The 21,551-nt window shown below is 40.8% G+C and overlaps 2 protein-coding genes across 2 annotated transcripts in view; both read right to left on the bottom strand.

Moving 5' to 3' along the window:
* The window catches only part of LOC128886345 (neuronal acetylcholine receptor subunit alpha-7-like), a 454,660-nt gene that overhangs the window by 186,479 nt on the left and 246,630 nt on the right, over positions 1-21,551 (bottom strand). The window lies entirely within an intron of this gene.
* The window catches only part of LOC128886357 (zinc finger CCCH domain-containing protein 13), a 179,052-nt gene continuing 157,850 nt past the window's right edge, over positions 350-21,551 (bottom strand). The window contains exons 6-14 of the mRNA XM_054141166.1: positions 13,949-14,020; positions 13,660-13,863; positions 13,003-13,194; positions 12,227-12,461; positions 8,796-8,999; positions 6,992-7,094; positions 5,787-6,021; positions 5,331-5,509; positions 350-3,903 (exon numbers count right to left, since the gene is read on the bottom strand). Coding sequence (XP_053997141.1) covers positions 1,722-3,903; positions 5,331-5,509; positions 5,787-6,021; positions 6,992-7,094; positions 8,796-8,999; positions 12,227-12,461; positions 13,003-13,194; positions 13,660-13,863; positions 13,949-14,020 — 3,606 coding nt within the window. The 3' untranslated portion in view covers positions 350-1,721. The remainder of the gene's footprint in view (positions 3,904-5,330; positions 5,510-5,786; positions 6,022-6,991; positions 7,095-8,795; positions 9,000-12,226; positions 12,462-13,002; positions 13,195-13,659; positions 13,864-13,948; positions 14,021-21,551) is intronic.

Raw genomic sequence — 21,551 nt, forward strand, 5'->3', positions numbered from 1 at the left:
TGCGTGTATACCTGCTTCTGACGCATTTCTTCGCGCCGTTTGATTCGGGAATTATTGGAGCGTAAATGAGAAAGAACATTTCTCGCTACTTTATTCTCTATGAAGTTCATATAAATCATTAATAAAAACTGTTAAATATTTGTTAAACTGTAGTTAAACGTGCGAAGATTCGTAGGTTTTGAAGAATTTTTTAGATGTACCGAACATGTAGGGTTATATTAAGGAAGTAATTCCGAATGAAATTATAAAAATTGGTGGTAGTCTCTGCAAGCTGAATTTGTATTAAAATTTGTTGGACAAATATCTCAAAATATTATTAGATCTGTGCATGCACATGTCTATCATTTTATGTTCATGAAAAATTATAAAAATATCTACCAAAGAGGTAATTCACGTAGATATCAAATTAAATGCGCTAGGGGGAAGTAATACAAGAATATGCGTCAAAAACAAATTTTAAGATGCAAGTTGAAAGCATATCTGTGTTTACGGCGCGAGGCGGATGATCAATATAAATGCAAGAATTTCATTTAAACGTTGAACATGAATACAAAATTCTCGAATAAAGGCAGAAAAAAGTTCGGTTTCACGTGCATATGAAATATTTGTATTTATAAATGAAAAGACGGAAAATGAAAGAACATATTTACGCTTTTGTGTAATCACAATCTGCTACATGTTCCGTTACAAATTTAATTATATTTTCTTCTGCGTGCAAACATAAAAATTAGCTTCACTTAAAAATTCTTTCTGTTTATTTCATTACACTACCATAAGAGTATTGTCGATACAGCCACCCAAGCCAACGTCATCATAAAAGCAATTTATTAGCAATTTCATTTCATTTTATACCTGATGTCCTTCAAAACTCATTATTCAAATAAAAATAGTGCTTGCAGAGGCTACAACGAATTTTCACAAGCAAATGTCATCAATGGAGTCAACTGCCTTTTCATTCTTAGATCTTCTCTAACAGTTCTCCTCTCTAATTTAACATGTAAGAAAACATTGAACACTTTGTTCAACACACTCGTGCAAAATGGTTGCCAGGGTGATATGCCAGCAAAAAACAAACATTAATAAAACGACTACGACATAATACGTGCCAGTATACAGAAGCAATCCAGGTATCAACGAATTACAACAGTATCCTGCAACGACGGTTCCAACAAGAGTTATGATTGAATCACCATCCATAACGTTGTTTTCACCGTCGCCATACAAGCCACACGTCGACGTGGTCTCATTCTGACTCGCTCCATGCGCTCGCTTAACGTCAACGCGTCGATGTGGTTTCTAAACGAGCGTCGACGAAAGCGCAAAACGTGGCAAACGGTGACTAAACTTACAAGTAAGAAAAGAGAGGACGCTCTAAAACAAAAAAAAGATCAAGCAATGGGAAGCATTACATGAGAGACTCGTGGTCATTCGAGGTGCGAAATGATTAGGTACGCATGATGACGATCGAATTGGAATGTAACTCAACGATAAAAACAAAATCTCAAGGACGAAATCATAAAACGGTTTCGCGTTTCAATTGTCACGTTAGCTTCGGATTCATCGAGCCCAGAGGCAAGCGTCTCCCCGAGTTCGATAAATTCATCGAATTAATTATAATTATGATTATAATTATAATTCACCGGGAGACCGAGGAGGCCTCGACCTGGCCTCCGATACTCGAACGAATAAAACAGAGAATACAAGATAATTTCTTTAAAGATTTACTGCTGCTTCTTCTTCTTCTTTTTATTCACCGAGGCGTCCACTCCCCAGAGATCGTACCAAGGTCCACACATGTTCTTATCCCTCTCCCTATCGGAGTCCCTTCGGAGCTTGGTCCTTGGTAGAAGAGTCTTCTCGGAGACAGTTTGATCCTTGACGACGATGCAGCTGTACGTAGACTCTTCGTCGGACGCCTCGGTCTCGCTGAAGTTCTGAGTCAAACCGTCCTCATCGTCCGTGTACTTTTTTCTCCTCTCGTTTCTTTTAGCTTCGTTATTCTCCTTCAACTCTGCGACAATCATGTTCCGCTTGGCCTCCATGCTACGCTTCCGCTCCTTCTCGATGATGGCTTTCCGCGAGACGTTCCCCATGAAATAGGACCTCTCCTCTTGATGCATCCGATACTCGGACCTCTCAACAGCCTTGGGTCTTTCGGCGGGAGTTGGAAAGTCTTCGAAGTAGTCAGATTTCTCTGGCACGTGGACCCTCTCTGCAGGCTTGGGTTCGTCTTGCCTGGTCTCGTTTGTGATGGTGGTATCACTGTTCCTGGTCTCGATACTCTGACGAGAAGTGGGACTGCCCTCAGGACTCTGCTTCTTCGTCTCCGTAGAATTACCATTGCCTTCCTTCACCTCTTTCTTAATCATCTTCGGGATATCAACAAGAGACCTGTGCTGCCAGAGCGCCATGCCCTCCAGGACATCGGAATCCCTCCTGAACCTCCAGAACGACTTCGTCCTCTTCACTAACTTCGGACTCTTCGAGTCTACATCGAAGGCCCTACCTGTTTGTATCAGATGGCCAACAGCAGTCGTCTGCCTAGGCAGCAACGGTTTCGTGTTCTCGTCCTTCAGGGTGTTGTTATTCGTGTCGTTCTTCTCGAGACTCTGAGGCCCGTTTCTAAACTTCTGAAGACTGTTCTGCGCGATCACGTTTTGATAACCGTGCCTCTCTATCACCTTGGTCCTTTCCAGTTTCGTTTCAAAGTTGGACTCGTAGCCTCGCTCCTTGTCCACAGACACCTCGCGAACGAACCTTGTCTCCCCGTAAATAGCTTCCTCTTTATCGGAGTACCTGCGTTCCCTGTAAACATGCCTTGGTTCCGTAGGTCTCTCTGGCGCTTCCTCGGAGGGTGGCCTAGGTCTCTCGAAGCGTCGACTCGACGCTCGCTCGATGTTCCTATTTCTGTCGGGATTCTTTTCGAAAGTCCTCTCTCTTTCATAAGTAGAAGTCTTTTGCGACGATGGGGGCGACTTCTCGAAGTAACGATCCCTCTCACGCTCGAATCTCTGCGGTCCACGACCTCTCTCGTCGTTGTACCTCTCGTAGGGAGGCGGCGGTTGTTTCTCCTCCCTGCGCTCGAGACTCCTGTAGTCGTTCCTCCGCTCGATGAATTTCGGCGGGCTGTGCTCCCTGGCGTACTTCTGGGCGGTTTGCTCCAGTTTCTGCGCGATGTGCTCCACTTTCCTGCCAGTTTCCGGGATGGTGATGGTGCTCTCGTCGTCTGTGCCCGAGGACGAGGCGGAAGAAGTCTTCTCGTTCTCGTATTTCGGCTCCTCCTGTTCCACAGGGTGATAGTTACGTCTAGAATTCCTCTCTTGGCCGTCTGGTCTATCCCCGTAATACTTTTTCCCATCGTACTTCTGGTAATCCATCCTGGTGCTATAACTGTCCTCCTCCTCCTCTTCTTCCAGCTCTATCTCGTCCTCTTCAGTCTCCACGGGCTCCTTGGATCTTTTCGTCTCGCGACGATCCTGCTCCTGCTCGTTGTTCCTTCTGGAATTGGTCCTCGACTGATCCTCGTTGGTCATCTTGTTCTTGCGATTGGCACTGCTACGGTTACGATTATCGTACTCGTTCTTCTGGGTCTTCTCCTGCGACTTCTTCACGGACTTCCGCGTCTGTCCGTTCTCCATTGTCCCACGATCCGAGTAGTCCCTCTCGTTCTTGCGATCCTGACTGTCGTAGTGGCGATTCGTGTTGTACCCTCCGTTCTCGTTGCTCTGATTGACGTTCGACTCAGCCCACAGGTCCATCGCGGTTCTGTAGAGGTGCCAGCTTTTCTCGTCCCTGGGTATCGTCTTCCAGGAATCGTTCTCCCAGTCCTTGGATTTCTCGTCCTTCTGCTGTTGCTTCGCGGCCTCGGCGATTCTATCGGCGCGCGGCTTTCTTCGGCGTTGTCTGTGTTTTTCGTTTCGGGCTCGGGATGAGTAAATAAGAGCAAGAGAGAAGAGCGAGTAGAAGAAGATAGAAGAGAGCAGTAGTGAGTGCAGAGCACAGGAGAGAAATGAACCAAGAGCCAAGTACTTGGGGGCGAGGGATTAGTTATGCGGCTGTCGAGCTATGTGGTTCGCGGATCTTTTGCGAAATGGTGGGGATGGGGGATATATGGCTGCTGGCATCGCAGGAACCCGGAGAGGTGAATGAGCCACCACCACGCCGTATTTTATTTCCATCGACCGCGATAACGCATGCGGAATCTACAAATCAGGAGAGAAAACAACATCGTGACTCCGGGTACAAGCCTACCGGTCGGGTATCGCGTCGTTATGGAGGAGGGAAGAAATAAAATGATGATAGAAGATGTTACTGGTAGAAATCTAATGTCATTTTCGGTGACTGTCGTTTGGAAGCACCAGGGGAACCCCTACGTTCGTGTGTCGTATCGTGCCTTTGAACTCGGAGAACTTTGTGATTAGAATCTGTGTGAATAGTACGAGGGTCATTTAAATATAAACCGGAATTTTTGTGCGCAACTTTATTGGTTCGAAAAAGCCTTCGCTTCTTCTTCAAATCGATTCACTAGTTTAATACATTATTGACCGGACACGAGTAAACTCGTGTTTGGACTTCCATTATCTATTATTCAATTTACGAAACCCAGAGCGATATACAAAGAATATTTAGGTTTACATCACATTCAATTACGGCAATCTATTTGTATTTGTATCTTTTCTCAATAGGTTGTGTAAAAAAAAATCCGATTTATATTTGGATGACTCTCGTATTATTTTGGCGAAAAAACATTATATGTAGTGTCTTGGATGTTTTCGTTGCTTTTGATCGTGAGAAAAAATGCGAGAAGTGATTTGGTTGGAAGAGTTAAATATTCAAATACTCTGAGGGTATGAATAAACTTTGTTTAATGAGTTGCAATGATTGATGGGATCAAATTCAATATCTACTTAAAAAATCAAGTCAAATCTAATTAAATAGAAACCTGTATAATTATAAGTAATCCGAGTCCAAAGAATCGATTCGCTACTACAGTCAAGTATCTTCGAGTCGACTAATTCCTCAGCAAAACCCATGCAAATGATGTACTATTTCAAAATTCCGTGCAAATAAGACATTAAGACACGAACGGCCCGATAAGAGGGATCGTTAGATTCGAACGATACAATTTCTACGTAATTTTATATAGGTACCGAGAACCAGGGTAGCGAATCAACCGAGAGCGGGAATAAAATACAAAGCTCCGAGGTCACGATTCAGTCAGGCACAAGCATTTCTACAGATTCGACAACGGTCATCGAACTACCTCCATCGAGATTCGATTAGAGAGTTACCAAAGTACCTTCGATGAAATTTTCGTGACGATCGCTTACCTCTTTGCCTCGTCGTCGCTGTAGTCGATGTCGGGTTGCGCCGGTGGCTCGTTTGAGAAACCACTGTCGTTGCTGCTGTGAAGGGACGTCACCACCTGAGGTGGCGGGACTGGCGGTGCGGGTGGTTGTATTCTGCGGCCACCGGCCAAAACGGTGGGCAACGTGCCCGATGGACGGATCTAAGGACGATTAGACATCGCATTATCGTTTTTCATGATTTTTCTTTGCAATCGAAGAAATATTTTTAAGAATGAGATGAAGCCATTTTCGCTAAAGTTATGAAATTACAAAAAAGACTATTGTCTTTTATGAATAAAGTTTTTTTTATTTGACTGTAATCCATTAAAAATTCAATAAACCTCTCGAACAGAAATAATATACAAACGTGAGAACGTGCAGTGTGAAATTCTAATTAACTGAACAACTTTGGGTCAAGGGATGCGAGGCCATACACACCGATTTCGACTGGCGTGCAGTAGGTGTTGCCAGATTGTGAGAACTGTTACTGTTCGGTACATTAGTAGGGGTACCGCTGTTGTTGTTGACGTTGTTGTTTCCTACTCCGTGGAAACCACTCGACATTTCGTCCATGTTGCTCGGTGCCACTGGTGGTCGAGAGGGTGGAGGCTTGCAGGGTGGACCTGCCTGCGGCTCCGTTGCCCGTCCATTATTTGTTCCGTGACTCGGCGATCTTTGCGCATACAATCGGATAATTAACTTCGGCAACAACACTTAGAGTAAGGAGTGATGTCAATCGGTGACGACATTAAAGAGAACAATTTATTTGTCAAGAATATTTTCACGTGGTGATTAAACATATTTTCTATTTCAAGTAAGGGATAGTAGTTTGTATCATATCACATCCAGAATGAAATATTTGATACTATAGTTAAATTCTCAAGTGAAATATTGAAATCCTTTGCATTAAATCTTACATGTTTTTTATTTACACGTAGGAGTCTACCTAATACATATTTAAAAAAAAAAATATATATATATACTGTCAGAATGAGTTAGATAATTCTCAAATGATAATAAATGCAAGTGTATCACCTCTCCGCTACGTAAACTGATAAAAGCAATCCTCTGTTTCCTCTGATATAACGATTCAGCCCATAATGGCAGCAATAAATAATTTTTTCCGCGTCGCCAGATCCACTTTAATTTTCGATTGCTCGAACATGCACCCCACTTAGCGAATAAATCGTCGGTTAATTCGAGCGTTAAAAACATTAAATTCTCCTCGGGAGGGAATCGCGAAAATCACCTGAAACGTTCCGGTTGAGCTATAATCTCTTATCGGAGGACCGTTTAAATGATTAAGAACCAGATTAACATTTTTATGCCGCCGTAATTCCGTGAACAGCGAGTCGACACGGTAAATCACCTTTAAGAGCCTTTTGATATAAAATTTCTACCGGCCGTTGCCGTAAATCGGCCATTGGAATAATAGGATTTAGGAGAGCAGATTCAACAATAACACCAAGACGAGCACGTTTAATGGGAATAGTTGCATCGACGTTGGCCATTGCCCGTTATCGTTCTAGATTAGCGAAATTGCATTCGATCCCGTGCAATTGTTAGCAACGAACGCCCGTAACAAGATCCGCGCTGATATCGTTCGGTCCCGTGGAGAGACTTTCCAGACTCTGTTAACTTACCCAAGAGTATCGTCGGGAATAATTTCTGTGTACGCCAGCGGGAACCAACCGGAGCTCTGCGTGCGGAGATTCTCCCCAAACTGCCAGCCCTTTTGGCGATCTCCTAATAAAGCAGTTCCCGTGAAACAGAAATAACGTTTATGGCGCTCGTTCGTTGATAGAACCGTATACCGCGACTAATAAGGAGTCTAGATTTTCGGGGAAATATTACATAGAGCAAAGTACTATCGCGGAAATAATTTATCTTTTGTATTGTCTAGGGGTGATTTATGACTGGCATTATTCCTTGCCAAAGGGGCCATTTCTGATATTTGGATGAAGTCACAGTCGCAATTTAACCCTCTGTTGGTTGGATTTTATTCGAATCGATGGAGAGTAATTTTGCAGGCTCGAAGATGTTGTTTATTTTTATGTCGGAAATGAATTTTTTTTCTTATACAAAAGGTATTAAAGGATTATTATAAAAGGATCAATGGTGTAAATAGTATTGGGTACATTTTGAATAAAATTTGAAATTTACAAAAAATATCGTGATATCGTTATTTAAATAAGTTTTTGCTGGAGCAATATTGCAGAACTACTTTTTGAAAAGTTGTAGGAACGTGTACGTGGGAATATTAAACTTCAAATTTGAGGGGAATTTCGCACGTCAGAGTTATTTGGAAAGCTTAACTATGTAGTAACGTGATACCTGTAGTAAGTTTATATCTTTCATAACCATAGTATATGTATAATAACAGTATCACGATTGACGCTCTGCGATCATAAATGAATCGTTATGTTTCTCAGATATACATCAATTTTAATCAATATTTTTCATACATTTAAGTTAAAATATTTAATTATAACACGAACTTTGCTGAGATTCATTTATTAGATTTCTAATGGGTTACCTTATGCAGCAGAGGGTTAATGAGAAGTATCAAAAAAATATGCTAGCATTTCTTTGAAAAGGACCGATGACAATGAGAACATGATACTTTTGCAGTAAACTAGAAGATCGAATATCCAAGTGAAACAGAAACCGCCCATTAAGGAGCCAGCCAGATATCATCATACGCTCTCAATAGATGCACCTCATATACTGCGACCCTTATTAAGCACGTCAATCGAATAGCATGGAACGAAGATTAGCAAAATCAAGAGAGGACTTCAGATGTCACTCCGTTACAATTAGTAAGTAGGGTGAAGTAAGTGATAGCATCTATTCAAGCTGGCACACAATAGCGTAGCGTTGATAATTTATTATTTATGGCGGCAGTTGCTATATTCTTACGTAGTTCCTTATATTAAAACAATTAAAAAATGAATTCTTCAAGTTCTTTTATAAAAATAGAGTAAAATACTACATGCTGCGTTAAAACAAATGTCAATTTGCATATGCAGAACAAATTTTTAGATTGAGTAAATTCATGTTAGTTATTCAAACATCGACACGCCTATTTCGAAGTTTATTTAAAGTAGATAAATCGATATATCGGTTACTCGAAAATAATTTCGCAAGAAACAAACAACATGTTATTTCAAATAGTCATTCCGTATTTTCCTTCCAAATATTCGTCTATTCCATTCGCATATTTATTTTCATATTTTGAGCGAATCTGCCAGCAGATATCGCGCTACGCTCTCGTGTAACAGATTGTAATAACACAAGTACATGTTGTTATTAGAATTGACGCAGACGAACTCCGAACCACGGTTGTTCGCAACGCTAATCGGCTAGGAAAATGCCACATGTTCTGGTCAGACGAGTACGGTATGTTTCATGAGGAAACAGACGCAAGTCCGGACGTCCAGCACTCACCCATCAGCGCGATGAGATCGCCCTCCAGGAAACTCAGCTGATTTTCCCCGGAGCTCAAATAGGCAAAGAGAGCCCTCGCGAGGGATGCATCCCCCCAACCACCAGAACTCACCCCTGTACCACTGCCGCCCCCGCCGCCGCTGCCGCTGTTGCGTGATACTGGCGGCGCCATAGACCTCGGCCTTGGTGGGGTTTCCGGAACCTCTGCGAAAGCGAGCACAAATACGATTAATCGGGCTCATTTCCATCGTAACTTGCACGTGGCGCGTGGAATAACAAGACCTGTAACACTGGTTGCGATTTTAACGTACAGATTTTCGACGTGTCCAGTTTCAGGGATTTATGCTATTGAACAAATTTAGTCGAGACCACTATGGACGCAGATTTTAGAAACTACGAGTTATAATATTTAAAATTTATTTTAATTTTTGGTTAACAGGATGTTTCAACCATGACGTATGTGTTTTCTTAGGTGAAAGAGAATCTTACTAATTAGATAAAAAAATTCGTAGAGAAAGAAATGGAGTCGTGATAAAAATTCGAAATGATGAATCGATCAGTGTAATAGTCCTACTAATGATGAAAGACAAGAGAGATAAGCAGTAGAGTATAAACAAACTAAAGATAAACAAAATCGATACGTGTGTCATTTAATTCCTTTTCATGAATAAAAATGAAATAATAAAATGAATACATGAATAAATGAATTAAAATTATCTGTCTTTATGAACAAACACGATACATTTACAGGAGAAAGAGAATAAGAAAATCATCCTAAATGAAACTAAACATACCAAAGCATACTAAGCATGCCAAAATAACGAGAATATTTCTCTGTCTCTTCAATAAATAAGAATTAAAAGTAACTGGAAAGGTAACACGATACTCGCTTGCGTCCATAAGACTTTCATAAAAAGCCACGGTACAACGAAATGTACAGTTTGTTTCACGCAAATTGTTGCGTTTCCCCACCGTCGTTGATCCTAGTTCCCCGCAATGTCCATTTTCTCGGCCGCACTCGTTTTCCACGGGTCCGTTGCACCTGAGGCAGGTTCCGCAGCACTCGCGCGAGTATTTCTGTTCTACCGCACTCTGTTCCAGGCCAGAAGAATGGCTTTCAGCCAAAAACCTCGCCGTTTCAAACAGCGCGCTTACTTGAATATTTTTACGAAGTTTCTAGTTTTTTCCACTTCCATCCCTTGCTCGATCCATTTCGCCCTCGCATTATTACCAACAAATTTATACACTTGGCTTGCAAGAGCATCGCTTTGTGGAAACTTTTGCGCTCCCGAAAACTCGGAAAGTTTGATTTTATTTAACGGGCTGTTCAGAAAAATGAACCGTTGCTGTTGGAAGCACAGTTATCGAATTCGTATCGTTGAAAAATTCATACTTTTACTTCTTGTCCTTTTTCGATTTTCCTAGAATTTTGAATGTTTGGTAAAGTGTTATTTCGGTCATTTTATAGTTTAATTGTATTTTCTGTACATCTGTAATTTTCGTTTTCAGGAGTTGCTAACTCGTTCCACTGAAAAGCTACTCCTATATCTCTTTGTCTCTCTAGCCCTCTTCTGTGATAGCTCTCCGATAACTGCTGCTCGCACAATGACTTTTCAGCCCTTTAATTCCAGGGGTGCGCATTAGTATTGCCATAGGAATCGATAAAGATTTCGGTAAATGCGATTCGTCTCTGCGAGGGTAATGGTAAAATTGGAAAATTCTCAACAAGCCCGGTACGGTCGATAAGTGGAATTCGATATTCGATACAGCGAGCTCTCTCGGTGCTCTTCAACTGTTTTGCGAGCACTTCTCCGCCAGGTCGTGTTGCATCCGTTTGTTACGTGTTCAACCCCGATGTCGACTCACTGGGAACGTACTCGGCCACTCGGGTTGGCTACAATAAAAACGATCGCGGTCTCGTGTTACCGCTTCCTCTGTTACCGGTGGGAATCCACGATCGCTGGCGTGTCGCTTCCAATGCAAAATCGAATCAAAGTTTTTGGTTTTTCGACGTCTGAAAGCGTAGAGGACGAATTGCAACCAGTGCACGTCTCTCAATAAATGGAATGGCGAAAAGAATAGCTGACGTTTGGCGAAAGTTTGCGAGGACGAGGATTGCTTATATTGGAGGATAGTACGATGATGGGAAAATCATTGCAGTGATGTGCATCGTATGTATGGTGGAATAGAAAAGGTCCAACAATAATTCATAAAACACCAGTGAATACATACAAATGAACCAAATTTAAGTATTTTTATTTTAATAATATAAATATAGTTCAAGAAAATTAAATACAATTCATGCGATCGAATTTTCAGTAAATGTAGAAATATAATCATAATATCTCGAAATATTGAAATCAATATTAGAAAATTGAAATAATGGTTAATCAATACTAACACTATTTCCTGAAGTTGAATATAATCTAGGATTTAATTTGCCTCATCGTTTAATTATTAGAGTCATTTCGAAAATTTAATAACGTTCCGAACAAAATTTACATGCACAAAAGTAGATTAGACTTTGAACGTTAATTAAAGCAAACGAAAAGTGCTTTCGACGATTAATTTCGTTGAAAATTTCACGGCGAATATTTTCTGTTTGATGGATTTGAACACTTAAATTAAATTTCATTCGCAATTCACCATATACAATAGCACGGCTGGCTGCACGCATTTATGTCGTCTATTTGCTGCGGAATATTCTCAATCGATTCGGGTTCATGAAGTTTCAGTAATATGGGTAAACATTCGATAAGTACGATGAAATCAAAAAGGGACAAATAGCAAATTTTGTAAAATTAATTATATAAAATCGCGAATGGACGACAAAAAAACCTTCTGTCCCTGCCGAATTCACTTTTTGTCTCGTGTATTTAGGTTTTATGGTAACCCGTTGCGGCATTTCGGTGCGTAGTTCTGTTTCCATATTCATAGCTTCAATGCTGAAAACTGGCACATGAAATTCTATCCAGACCGTATTCGATTACAACTGAATTTATACCCTATTGGATTCTTCCAATAACGGGAAACAAAAAGGTAGGAACAATGTACAAACTTTCGTGGGAAAACGTCATATTGCAGTTTCAAATTTTTTTTTTTAAACTGTTTCCAATGATCAATAGTTACCTTTACACTTTACAAAATTGATTTCCACCACACTAAATAATATTCAATGTAATAATAATAGTAAATGGCTCGTCACGATTGCATTTCATTATAACTCAGATAAAATTAAATCATGAATACACGAGTTGTTATTTTTGTAAATATTTCGTTCTAATTATTATCAGTATAAACTATGATAGACTGAATTTTAATCACGAATATTCTTGGTAATTTTTATCAAAAGCTATAGAAAATTGATGAATCAACGGGAATGGGGAATAAGACCTGAAGAATTTTGATGAAAAATTCTGCAACGGACTTACCCGGGTCTAAAGATAACGTTGAAGCATGTAGGTTGGCCTCCGACCTTGCTCTAGACAGAGCAGTTGATAGGTGCGAAGAGGGACCTTGATAAGTGGTGCTCGACACGTTTCCGGATGGTGGTCCAGGTCGAAGCTCCAAGCAAGAGCTGTCCATGCTTCTGGTCTTCCTCAATTGTGAGCTCATCGTAAGCTCTGAGCCGCCATTTTCTTCGTCCTCTGGCCAAAATGAAACTTGCTAAACAAAATGATAAAATGGAAAGAAATTTAATATAGAAACACATTAAAATGTACTCTTAACCGATACTTTTCTCGTTTTAATTTTATCTTTTCTTTCTTTATTTTAATCTGTACCTCGTTTATCGATACAATAGTGACACATTTTTTACTATAATATAATGAATAAGTGTACCAATATATTTTTCGTTCTATTTCTAGTCAACTCAATGGGTTATTTATAATGAAATATTTATTTGAAAGCATCAAACCTATAATCTAATTTAGATAAATTTCTTCTATTGACATAATGGGTATGAATACTTACGAGATTGTCTGTATAATAATATTATTATTAATCTACATATTCTTGATTTTATCGCCAATCATTTAAGAGTGTAATCATCTGTGTGTTGAAATATCAACCCTGCATTTATCATCAAGAGTTATTGCTTCAACACCCTCGTGTGCATCCCTAAAGCGTTGACATATGTCTCCAGGAAGCACAATATAAATTTTGAAGAAAGCAAGGGTAGCAAAGAGATATTCGTGTCATCACTCACCCTAAGTCTTGAGGCGAACATATCTTCCACGGATTGGGGTAAGTATTCCCTGGTAGCAGCCACCTCGCGCCACTTATCAACCGAGGGATGAAGAGCAGCTAACGCGACCTCATGAAAACTCGCATAATGTTTCGCCAAGGAGCATTGTCGCTCGAGAACAAAGCCGTACCTCCTTCGTTCCTGTGTCATCGCCTGGAAAAGGGGGTTAAGGGGCTCGAAACCTAATCATGCACAGTCGTTAACCTAATTCCCTCTGGGCTACTTAATTCAGTTAAACTTATACGGAGATTGTCACCGTTTCATTTAAAGAGAACTAATAACAGACTCGAATACTAAGGACTTGCTAGTTATTGGAATCTCATTTATTAAAACATTTCGGAATATATAATAGGCCAGTCATTGTAGACATTGCAAAAAATACTGTAAACTTGCTTTTTTGATATGATGTAAGAGACCACCTAAATAGTATAAATCTAGTTTACAGTATTTTATAAAATGTTTAGCAAAAAAAATTGTCTAATATGACTGGCCTAATAACTAAGAGAATTAGCTTCTAAATTATAGATTTCAATGATATATATCATAGAATTATCTTTTGTATTACGACATTCTCCACTCTGAAAAATCAGGAAGTCAGAAAAATCAGAATCTACTCACGTTCTTCAAGCTCTGCTCACAAAACGCGTCCAGCTTGGACTTCTCCTCCTCAAGAATCTGCATATTCTTCAGCTCTTTGTCCATGGCGAGTCCACTCTTGCTAGCACCCCTCGACTTTTTCCGCTGCTTCTTCATCGTTGCTGCTGCTTTACTGTACGTTTCGGATCTGGTCTTGTGCTGCTGAAGAAACTTCTTCTGCTCGCTCTGTGAAACGTATTACTGCATTATTCAGGGCTGCCGTTGGATAACTGATAACCCCGCCGCGGCGGGGGTTTCTGTGAACGCTTACCTGAACGACCTTGGTGTCTTTTTCCAGGTTCGTCTCGAGTGGGACCAGTAGGTCGACGTAGAACGCCTTCAACTGAAAGCAAGCAAACGGGCCGAGCTATAGCGGGGCTCAAGACGTTGGAAGATTTTAATGCACGGAAGCGAGGAGAATGAACTCTAAACGAGCTTAGGTAATGAGGGACTTTCAACGTTTCCCGTGCGGATGCGAAAGGGTTATCGCTAGCTTTGTCCGCGACGTAGCCGACAACCGTGCGAGCTGCTTTCTGAACTGTTTCTAAACTGCGTTTTACCCTGTAGGAATTGAGGGAGCTCCAGGATTTAACGAATATAAAAATGCGATATCTTTACGATGTATTGCATGTAGGTTGGAAATATCGTTGTATCAAAAGATATCTGGGTAATGTTTTTTGAAAATAGTGTTTTATTTTTCTTTTTGGATTACTTGTCTCTTGGAGTTTCCTAGTTGACTTTTATTTTTAATTTTATTTTTAATCTGCTGTTAATGAACAAAGATGTTATTTAAGGGGATAGTAAACAATTTAAATGGCTTACTCGATTATTTTTTTTAAGCACAAAATCGTTTTGTGTTATTGATATTAAGGTTTGTATTCACTAACGCTTCAAGAAGTGTTTCGAAGAAAACCCGACGACTCGTGAAATGAAAGAAGACGACTCGTGATAAATACCCATCATCGACTGAGATATTGTTGCAACTGGATTCTGGCGACAGCGGGCACTCTCGTTTAATTTCTCGTTTAAAAAAAAGGCAACAGCTGCGGGGAGCAACAATCGAAATAACGCGTTTGACGTTCTCACGTTGGCGGTGGGGGCAATCTGTCTGGCTGCATGTCGAAATAAAAATCAGAAAATCCATCCGCTGGAGCTCGTCGTCGAAACGAAATCCGCGGAGCTTGGTGTTAGTCGTCGGACGAGCGATGGGACACGAGGTTGATCGGAATTCTTTTTTTTTTTATTGCCTCCGCGGCTTAATGGACATTGATTAGAGGCAGCATTTCGATCAGGAATACGTTTCCGCGAGTGAGCAACCTTCCACCGCTGTAGTCAATCGCTGCCAGTGAAAAGCATTCGTTGAAAGAGAAGAGAAATACGAGTTGAAGTGGCTCTGTTGATGCATTCGAAAGAGCCTCGTGCATTTTCGATGCGTTTCCCTTGGCCTTCAAGAGCGCATGGGTTGGCGAGTAAAACTCTTGGTTGGGCTTCCAATGAACGCTTCAGGTTGTTACCGGCGCTTAGGAGAGAATGCTAACGGTCTGTTTCAATTTAATCCTGTCTGGACTTGGCAACTGACGATTAGGTAACGTTGTCTTCGTCATAGGATCTAGCTGTACTTTTTCGGTTTTGAAAATAACTTTTTGTTTTAGTTGTGCAGCTATGCAAGTGACAAGACACAAGTTGCTAGATCCCTTAACCGTTTCTGTGATAATTTCAGCGCTTCTTTGAGTGTTCAGCGAGACTCTCAGACATTAATTCTGTTTACTTTCGTTAACGATCTTTAAGGGTTTGTCCTGTGTAAATTTTTTTGCTGACGCTGGTGATTTAGAATTATTAAAATCAATGAAAGACTTCGTAGGATCATATTTTATAATGGATGTTAGTTTAAAATTCAGTTTAATGAATGTAAACCATAGCTGGACGCAAAATTGTGACTGTTTATGAATTTGATAAGTGTGAAACACATCTTCATGAAAAAACATCTCTACTCAGTTTCGAACAAACTCCAACCGAAACGCAATCTTCGAATGACGAAATTTGGAAAAACCGGGTAAGAAGAAGCTGGAGCGCGTAAAATATCACAAAATGGCGTTGTTGGCGGCAACGTGAAACAAATCATGGATTTAGTGAGTAGTTTCGTGACGCTGAAATTCTATGCGTTTGACAGCTTTACGTTTCTCGTCGCAGCGTGGAAGTAGGTTCCGCTATTTATTTGTCAGCAAGGGGGTCCTTTTGCATTTTTTCGTCCACGTTGTTCTCCAAACCACCCTCCGGAACTCTCATTGTTTTATTTACGAGCCGATCGAAAGCGAATTTGTCGAAAAAGTTTTCCTCGCTCGGGAAACAAGAAGCCTGGGTGCGCAAAACCGCGCGGAAATTTCGTTCCCCGTAAACGTGTTTTGATTCGGAAACTCTCAGATTTAATTAAGCGCGTCGAGAACCCCTAGGCCCTGTGAAAAAGCAGCGTGCAATTTTAATGCCGTGCACGAAACTTTTACAGCCGACTTTACGATCTGTTTCCGGGTTCAGCGTCGACTTGCTTATTTCATTGTTCGCTCCCTTTTCACAGTTGCGAATCCGTCGAAAGAGGAAACCGACGTTACGCCTTTGTTCATCGCGATCCCGTGTCAGTACCCGATTCACGTTAAAAGCGGAAGCTCTCGGAACTTTTTTGCAGATTTTCGATAGTTTTCGGTGGGGGAATAATACCCAAGGCTGTAGGATCGAGCTACATCATGTCATTGGATTTTGGTATCTAGTTTGCAAATTTTTAATGCCAGATCGATAGCAAGCCAAGATTTAAATCAACCCCGTCACCACTTATCATGATTCCATCGACAGCTACGTAAAGCTCCGAAAAAGAAGGTTAAAAACACGGGTTAGAATTTCTCCTGGATTCGCCTAACGAATATTAAAACGAACGTGGAACTCGCACCCCGGCAACGTTAGACGTTTCCATTGACCCACGGCCCTACCGGAAGTGGCCAGGATTTGGCTCGATGAAAGCGAACCATCCGGTTCAGCCCACTGGAAGTCGACCAGGGAGAGAGTGGATAAAAGGGGGACTGCTCCAGAGGGCGCTGACGCGAGTTTTCAGCCGTTCAAATTTACACACAAAGGGTGAGGAGTCGGAGAATGAGAAAGAGACAGGGATGTTTGCCCCGGCGCTTCGCCGGCTTGGAAGGTTCGTGACTTTGCTGGCTTTTTACACTGGATTTCCACATCCGCCCTGAAAGGCCAGCGTTCTCGGATCTACCCCTTAAGAGAGAGAGAGGGGGGGAAGTAGTGCTACAAGAGGGGGGAGGGCAAAATCTTGGTACGAAGGCACCAGAGACGCGTTTGGGAAGACGATAGTAGCGTGAATATAATTCTGATTCTAATGGATGCTTACAAATCCATGTGTGCTTCATATTACGAACAGTGGCTGACTAAGAATGTACTCTTGATTTTCTTGGAAGGAAAAAAGTAATTTATTATTAGTCTCTGCAAACGTTAAGAAAGGTGGAAATTTGATCAATTTGATAATTACGATTAAATATTTCTTATAAGCAATGAATCGAAGAAGCAACGGACGCTTCTTGTTCATCCATCTAGAGATCATTGTCAGTATACACTCAGACAGATCGTACGATTCAATTTATGCCTGCCTTAGTAGGTATTATCATAGCGAAGAGGGAATTAGTGATAAGCTTTCCGCTTTAATTCCTTCATCAAATCTCGCATAATGCAATTTGTATTACACCAGTGAAACTGTTCAACCTGCGCAACGAGAGATTTAACGCGTCTTTGCATTCGCAATAATGTCGAGTCCAACACGATTTCCAGCGATACAGAGGATTTAGCGTCCTGTTCGTAATAATTTTCAAAAAGTACACAGAAACTAGTTAGCCGTTTCAACACATTCGCGACCGCTAACAAATTTGATTCCTGGTTATGAAAAAATTGTAAAAAGCTTTTTATTTTACACATTACATATTTACAACATTGATATTTCAAAACATATTTTGTAATTTTTAAAATTTTGTTTAATCGTCCAATGTTCTAGAAAATTTCATTTGCGCTCTTAAATTGAACGCGAGATACGACGATAAAGTCCACTGTTTCACAATTTTACTTCGAAATCTATTGCCACTTGATTTTCGCGTGGATACCCTCTATTAAAGAGCCTCCGCATCCTTTGTAGCCGGTGCATCGACAGAGTCTCATATATTTAAATCGAATATTGCGCACGAGGTTCAATTCCAATTTCTTTTATTCGATTTCCGCATGCACGGAGGAGTTTTTAAGAGCGACGTTTCCGTCAACACTTTCGATTGGATTGCCACGTCTCGGGGCGCTCCTACCGTTCGCAATAAAAAGGGAAAACAAGGGTTCAACGATTGGCTTCTATCCAACGAGAGAGATCCTTCGGCGACTAGGGAAACAAAAAGCCTGCCGTATCATACCTTTCGCTTGGCAAAAAACTAGAGACTCGGTAATATATCGGCGCACTCCTTTCGCTGATTCATATCGCCAAGATTCGTTCGTCCAAAAAGCGATTAACGAGACCGTGAAAATTCATAGTAGCTTCCCCATTCACTCCAGAAGCATCGTGTAACGGGGAGGATCGATCACTCGGAAGCGAACTCAACGGAAGTGCGATGTTTATAATGAAGTTCGTCCTGCCACCTTGGAGGGAAACTTTTACTTTTCAAAGTTCCCAGACTCGAAGAACTTCTAAAGCATTCGCGACAAGTTTGAGAGGACGCTTTGAGATCTTTTGGAACGGTGATCATTAAATTCACGACTTGTTGCTGAAAGGGTCACTGTCAACGCTTTCTTTTTCAGCTATTATTATGCCAGAATAAATACGAACCGAAGTCGTGTTCCCTTTGGTAACGCTGCAATTGCTGAAATATTAAGATTGAAAGTGAAACGAATGGAGCATAGTATTTGATATTTAAATTGCACGATGTATAATTTGAGTAAAATATATTATTTTTCAAGACTTTAGGGACCCTTCCAGGTTTTCGATTTGTAGGTACGACACCATCTTTAGAACTTCATTTAAAGAGAATTTATTAATGAAAGCAAATGTCACAGACATACTAGGTTAATAATTCCAGCTTTTTAGTGATTTAAATATGTTACAGTACCGCTTCACATGATTAAACTTGGTGAAAGACATTCAAACATTATTTTTCCAATGAGAAATGTGAGGTTCCAGTGTACCTTAGTACTAAGCTTACCGACACTTTTTTCAATTAAATGCAAAAATATTTTACGTGGAACTGAATTCAATAATGCACGAAACAATGGTATATTGCATATAATAAATACACGCTAATTTGAAACCGGTCGCGGTAAGTTTAGTGTTAGTTTGAATAGCGATGTGTTGCTCCCCTAACGTCGACTCCCCCATTAGGTCAAAGAAATATGTTGTTAACATCGAATAAAAAAGGGCAGCCAAGACGGCTCGATGCTCAAGAATGGTTCAATTGGAAAATTTACATAGGGTCGCCCCTTGAATAACCATCATTGAACACCATAGAAGCCCCTCCCGCATCGCGACCTTTCACCATGGCCCATTGGATTCTCCTCTAATCTGCGCGAAAGGGTCCATCGGCCCCTTCCTCTTTTCGCAGACGATCGTTTCAGCGAAACGCAATGGCTTCAAAAGGTTCAAAAGGTAATGCAAGCCGCTCGAATTTGAGCCAGACCACTCGAAGGATTCATCTTTGCTTCGTACCCCTTTCGCCATTCTGCGAAACCCTTTCTATCGCCTCTTCGGCAATCCACTTAAGAACATAAAGCTGCTCAGCAGGTGGATGTTTTCTTTCTCGCGATGAGGCTTCTAGGATTGAAAATGGTTGCCCCCTCCGCGTGTGATCGATAGAAACACCCCGTGCTATGTCATCTATCGTAAATCATTGTTGAGACTACTCGACTGATCCCTTCGACTTGGCGAGCTCTGACAACTTCGCGATAGAAATAGCGCAGCATGGTGCTGCTGTCGAAAAGCCTCATTATTAAGTGCAGGAAAGAAAGAGTTTGAGATCGAGTTCATAGAGAAAGGAAATCGGAGTCAATCGTGTTTCATTAGTCGTTAGTAACTCTCAAAATAATCCAAACCAAACCATTCGCATCATTTCGTTGAACTAGGTCGACGTAGCTGGAAAAACTTCGGGGAGGGTAGCTGATAGTTTTCATCGCTGGGGGTGACTTTTCCCCAGGGATGTCGCTTATACGTCCCGACAGTAACTACATATCGAGCTGAGCTTTCGCGCATTTTCTCTCCTCTTCAGTTTCTATTTTTTTCCCACGCTGTCTCGTCGGTGATCGTGGCTACGAATTACACGTCACGAGGACCATACTTCACAAGTTTCCCTCTCGCGATGCGCCCCGGAGAAACAAACGGGGCCATTCGATCGGGGAACACCCCATCAATCGACGGAGGGTATCTTTTCTTTGTAACAATATAGTCGTAGCAGAAACTGGGAAGATGACACCGCGATTTCCATCACTTCTTCCTTTTTAATAAATAATAAATTTATCAGTTTTTAATTTGTTCTTTGTTCATCGACGTGATTTATTAGGTAGACTGGAAAGCAATATCCTTTCTTTTAAATTAAATTCAAATAAATTTGAATTTTAACATTAGAATTATTTATTTTAATCCCTTAAGTGAACTATTCCATTTTCATTTGTGCACATCTTATCTAAAACAAAATAGACAATTTGTTACACGTATATTGACTTACTATTTAAATGTTTGTTCTGGGTAAAATATTATTTTAAACAAGAAACTATATACAATGTTACTATAACCTATACTTTTTACTCTTGTACAATTAAATTTTCAGTCACCCGCAATCATCTATAATCATCTTTCCATCTGATTAATGAAAGCAATTGTATCCCCTTGGTGACAATATTGAATTCGAATGAATTACGTTTTCGTAATGTGAAACCTCGCGCAATAAACCATGAAAATGAATTAAAAAATAAACGTAGCTCGGAAAGCTGGAACTCGATTTGTTCGTCCACCTTTCACCTTTGTTTTCGCCGTTTCATTTTATCGGATATTCGAGGATTTCATTAAAACGTCATATTTCTGATCAGTTTATAACGTTCCATACCCTCGTACGCAATTACCTGCGACAAAAACACGCTTTATTGAAAATAACGTGAATGCGAGACAATTACTTAATATTTTCCGGGAGACTGTCTTTTCTTGACAAACAGTTTTATTTAAAAAATACGAACGGCATCCTCTCACGAAAGTGAAACAACGAGAACCTTCTCGTCGATTAATTAGTCTTGTAAAAATATTCGTTTCAAAACGATTACGCCAATAACTCTTTAGCGAAACTTTCCAAGGAAATCTGTACGCGATTAAATACGAATGCATCGGCGTAAAACGATCGTAAAATTTATACAACAGATCCTTTCACCGAGATTGTTCGAGCGAAGAGCCGCGGTAAAAGTAACCAAATGGATATTTCGTTTTGAAAAATTCCAGAGAATATATTCACGTTATAAACACGGCTATCCACCCCAGTGGCCTTGAAGACTGAGTGCCAATTTGACGTCCTTCCATCCCCTAACCCCTCGCTGTTTTCATTTCAGTCGCCGTTCCTTCGATCGTCTTGCATCGCAGTCGATTTTCAGTCGTGAAGAAAAATGCGATAATGTGTCTGAAGCTTTCGAGGCATTACCCTTCCAAATTGAATTAGTCCCTTCGACCAAGAGGAAGGAATCGGAGTCGTTTATCTTGTTAGGCGGCTGGCCGAGTGCAGCGGGGGTTGATATTGATGATACGCGACGTCGACGTTGCGAGCGTCGAAGAGTGAACGACAAATTAAACAATTCTCAATGAGATTGATGATTTT

Source organism: Hylaeus anthracinus, unplaced genomic scaffold (genome assembly GCF_026225885.1).
Source record: "Hylaeus anthracinus isolate JK02 unplaced genomic scaffold, UHH_iyHylAnth1.0_haploid 11982, whole genome shotgun sequence".
NCBI lineage: Eukaryota > Metazoa > Arthropoda > Insecta > Hymenoptera > Colletidae > Hylaeus > Hylaeus anthracinus.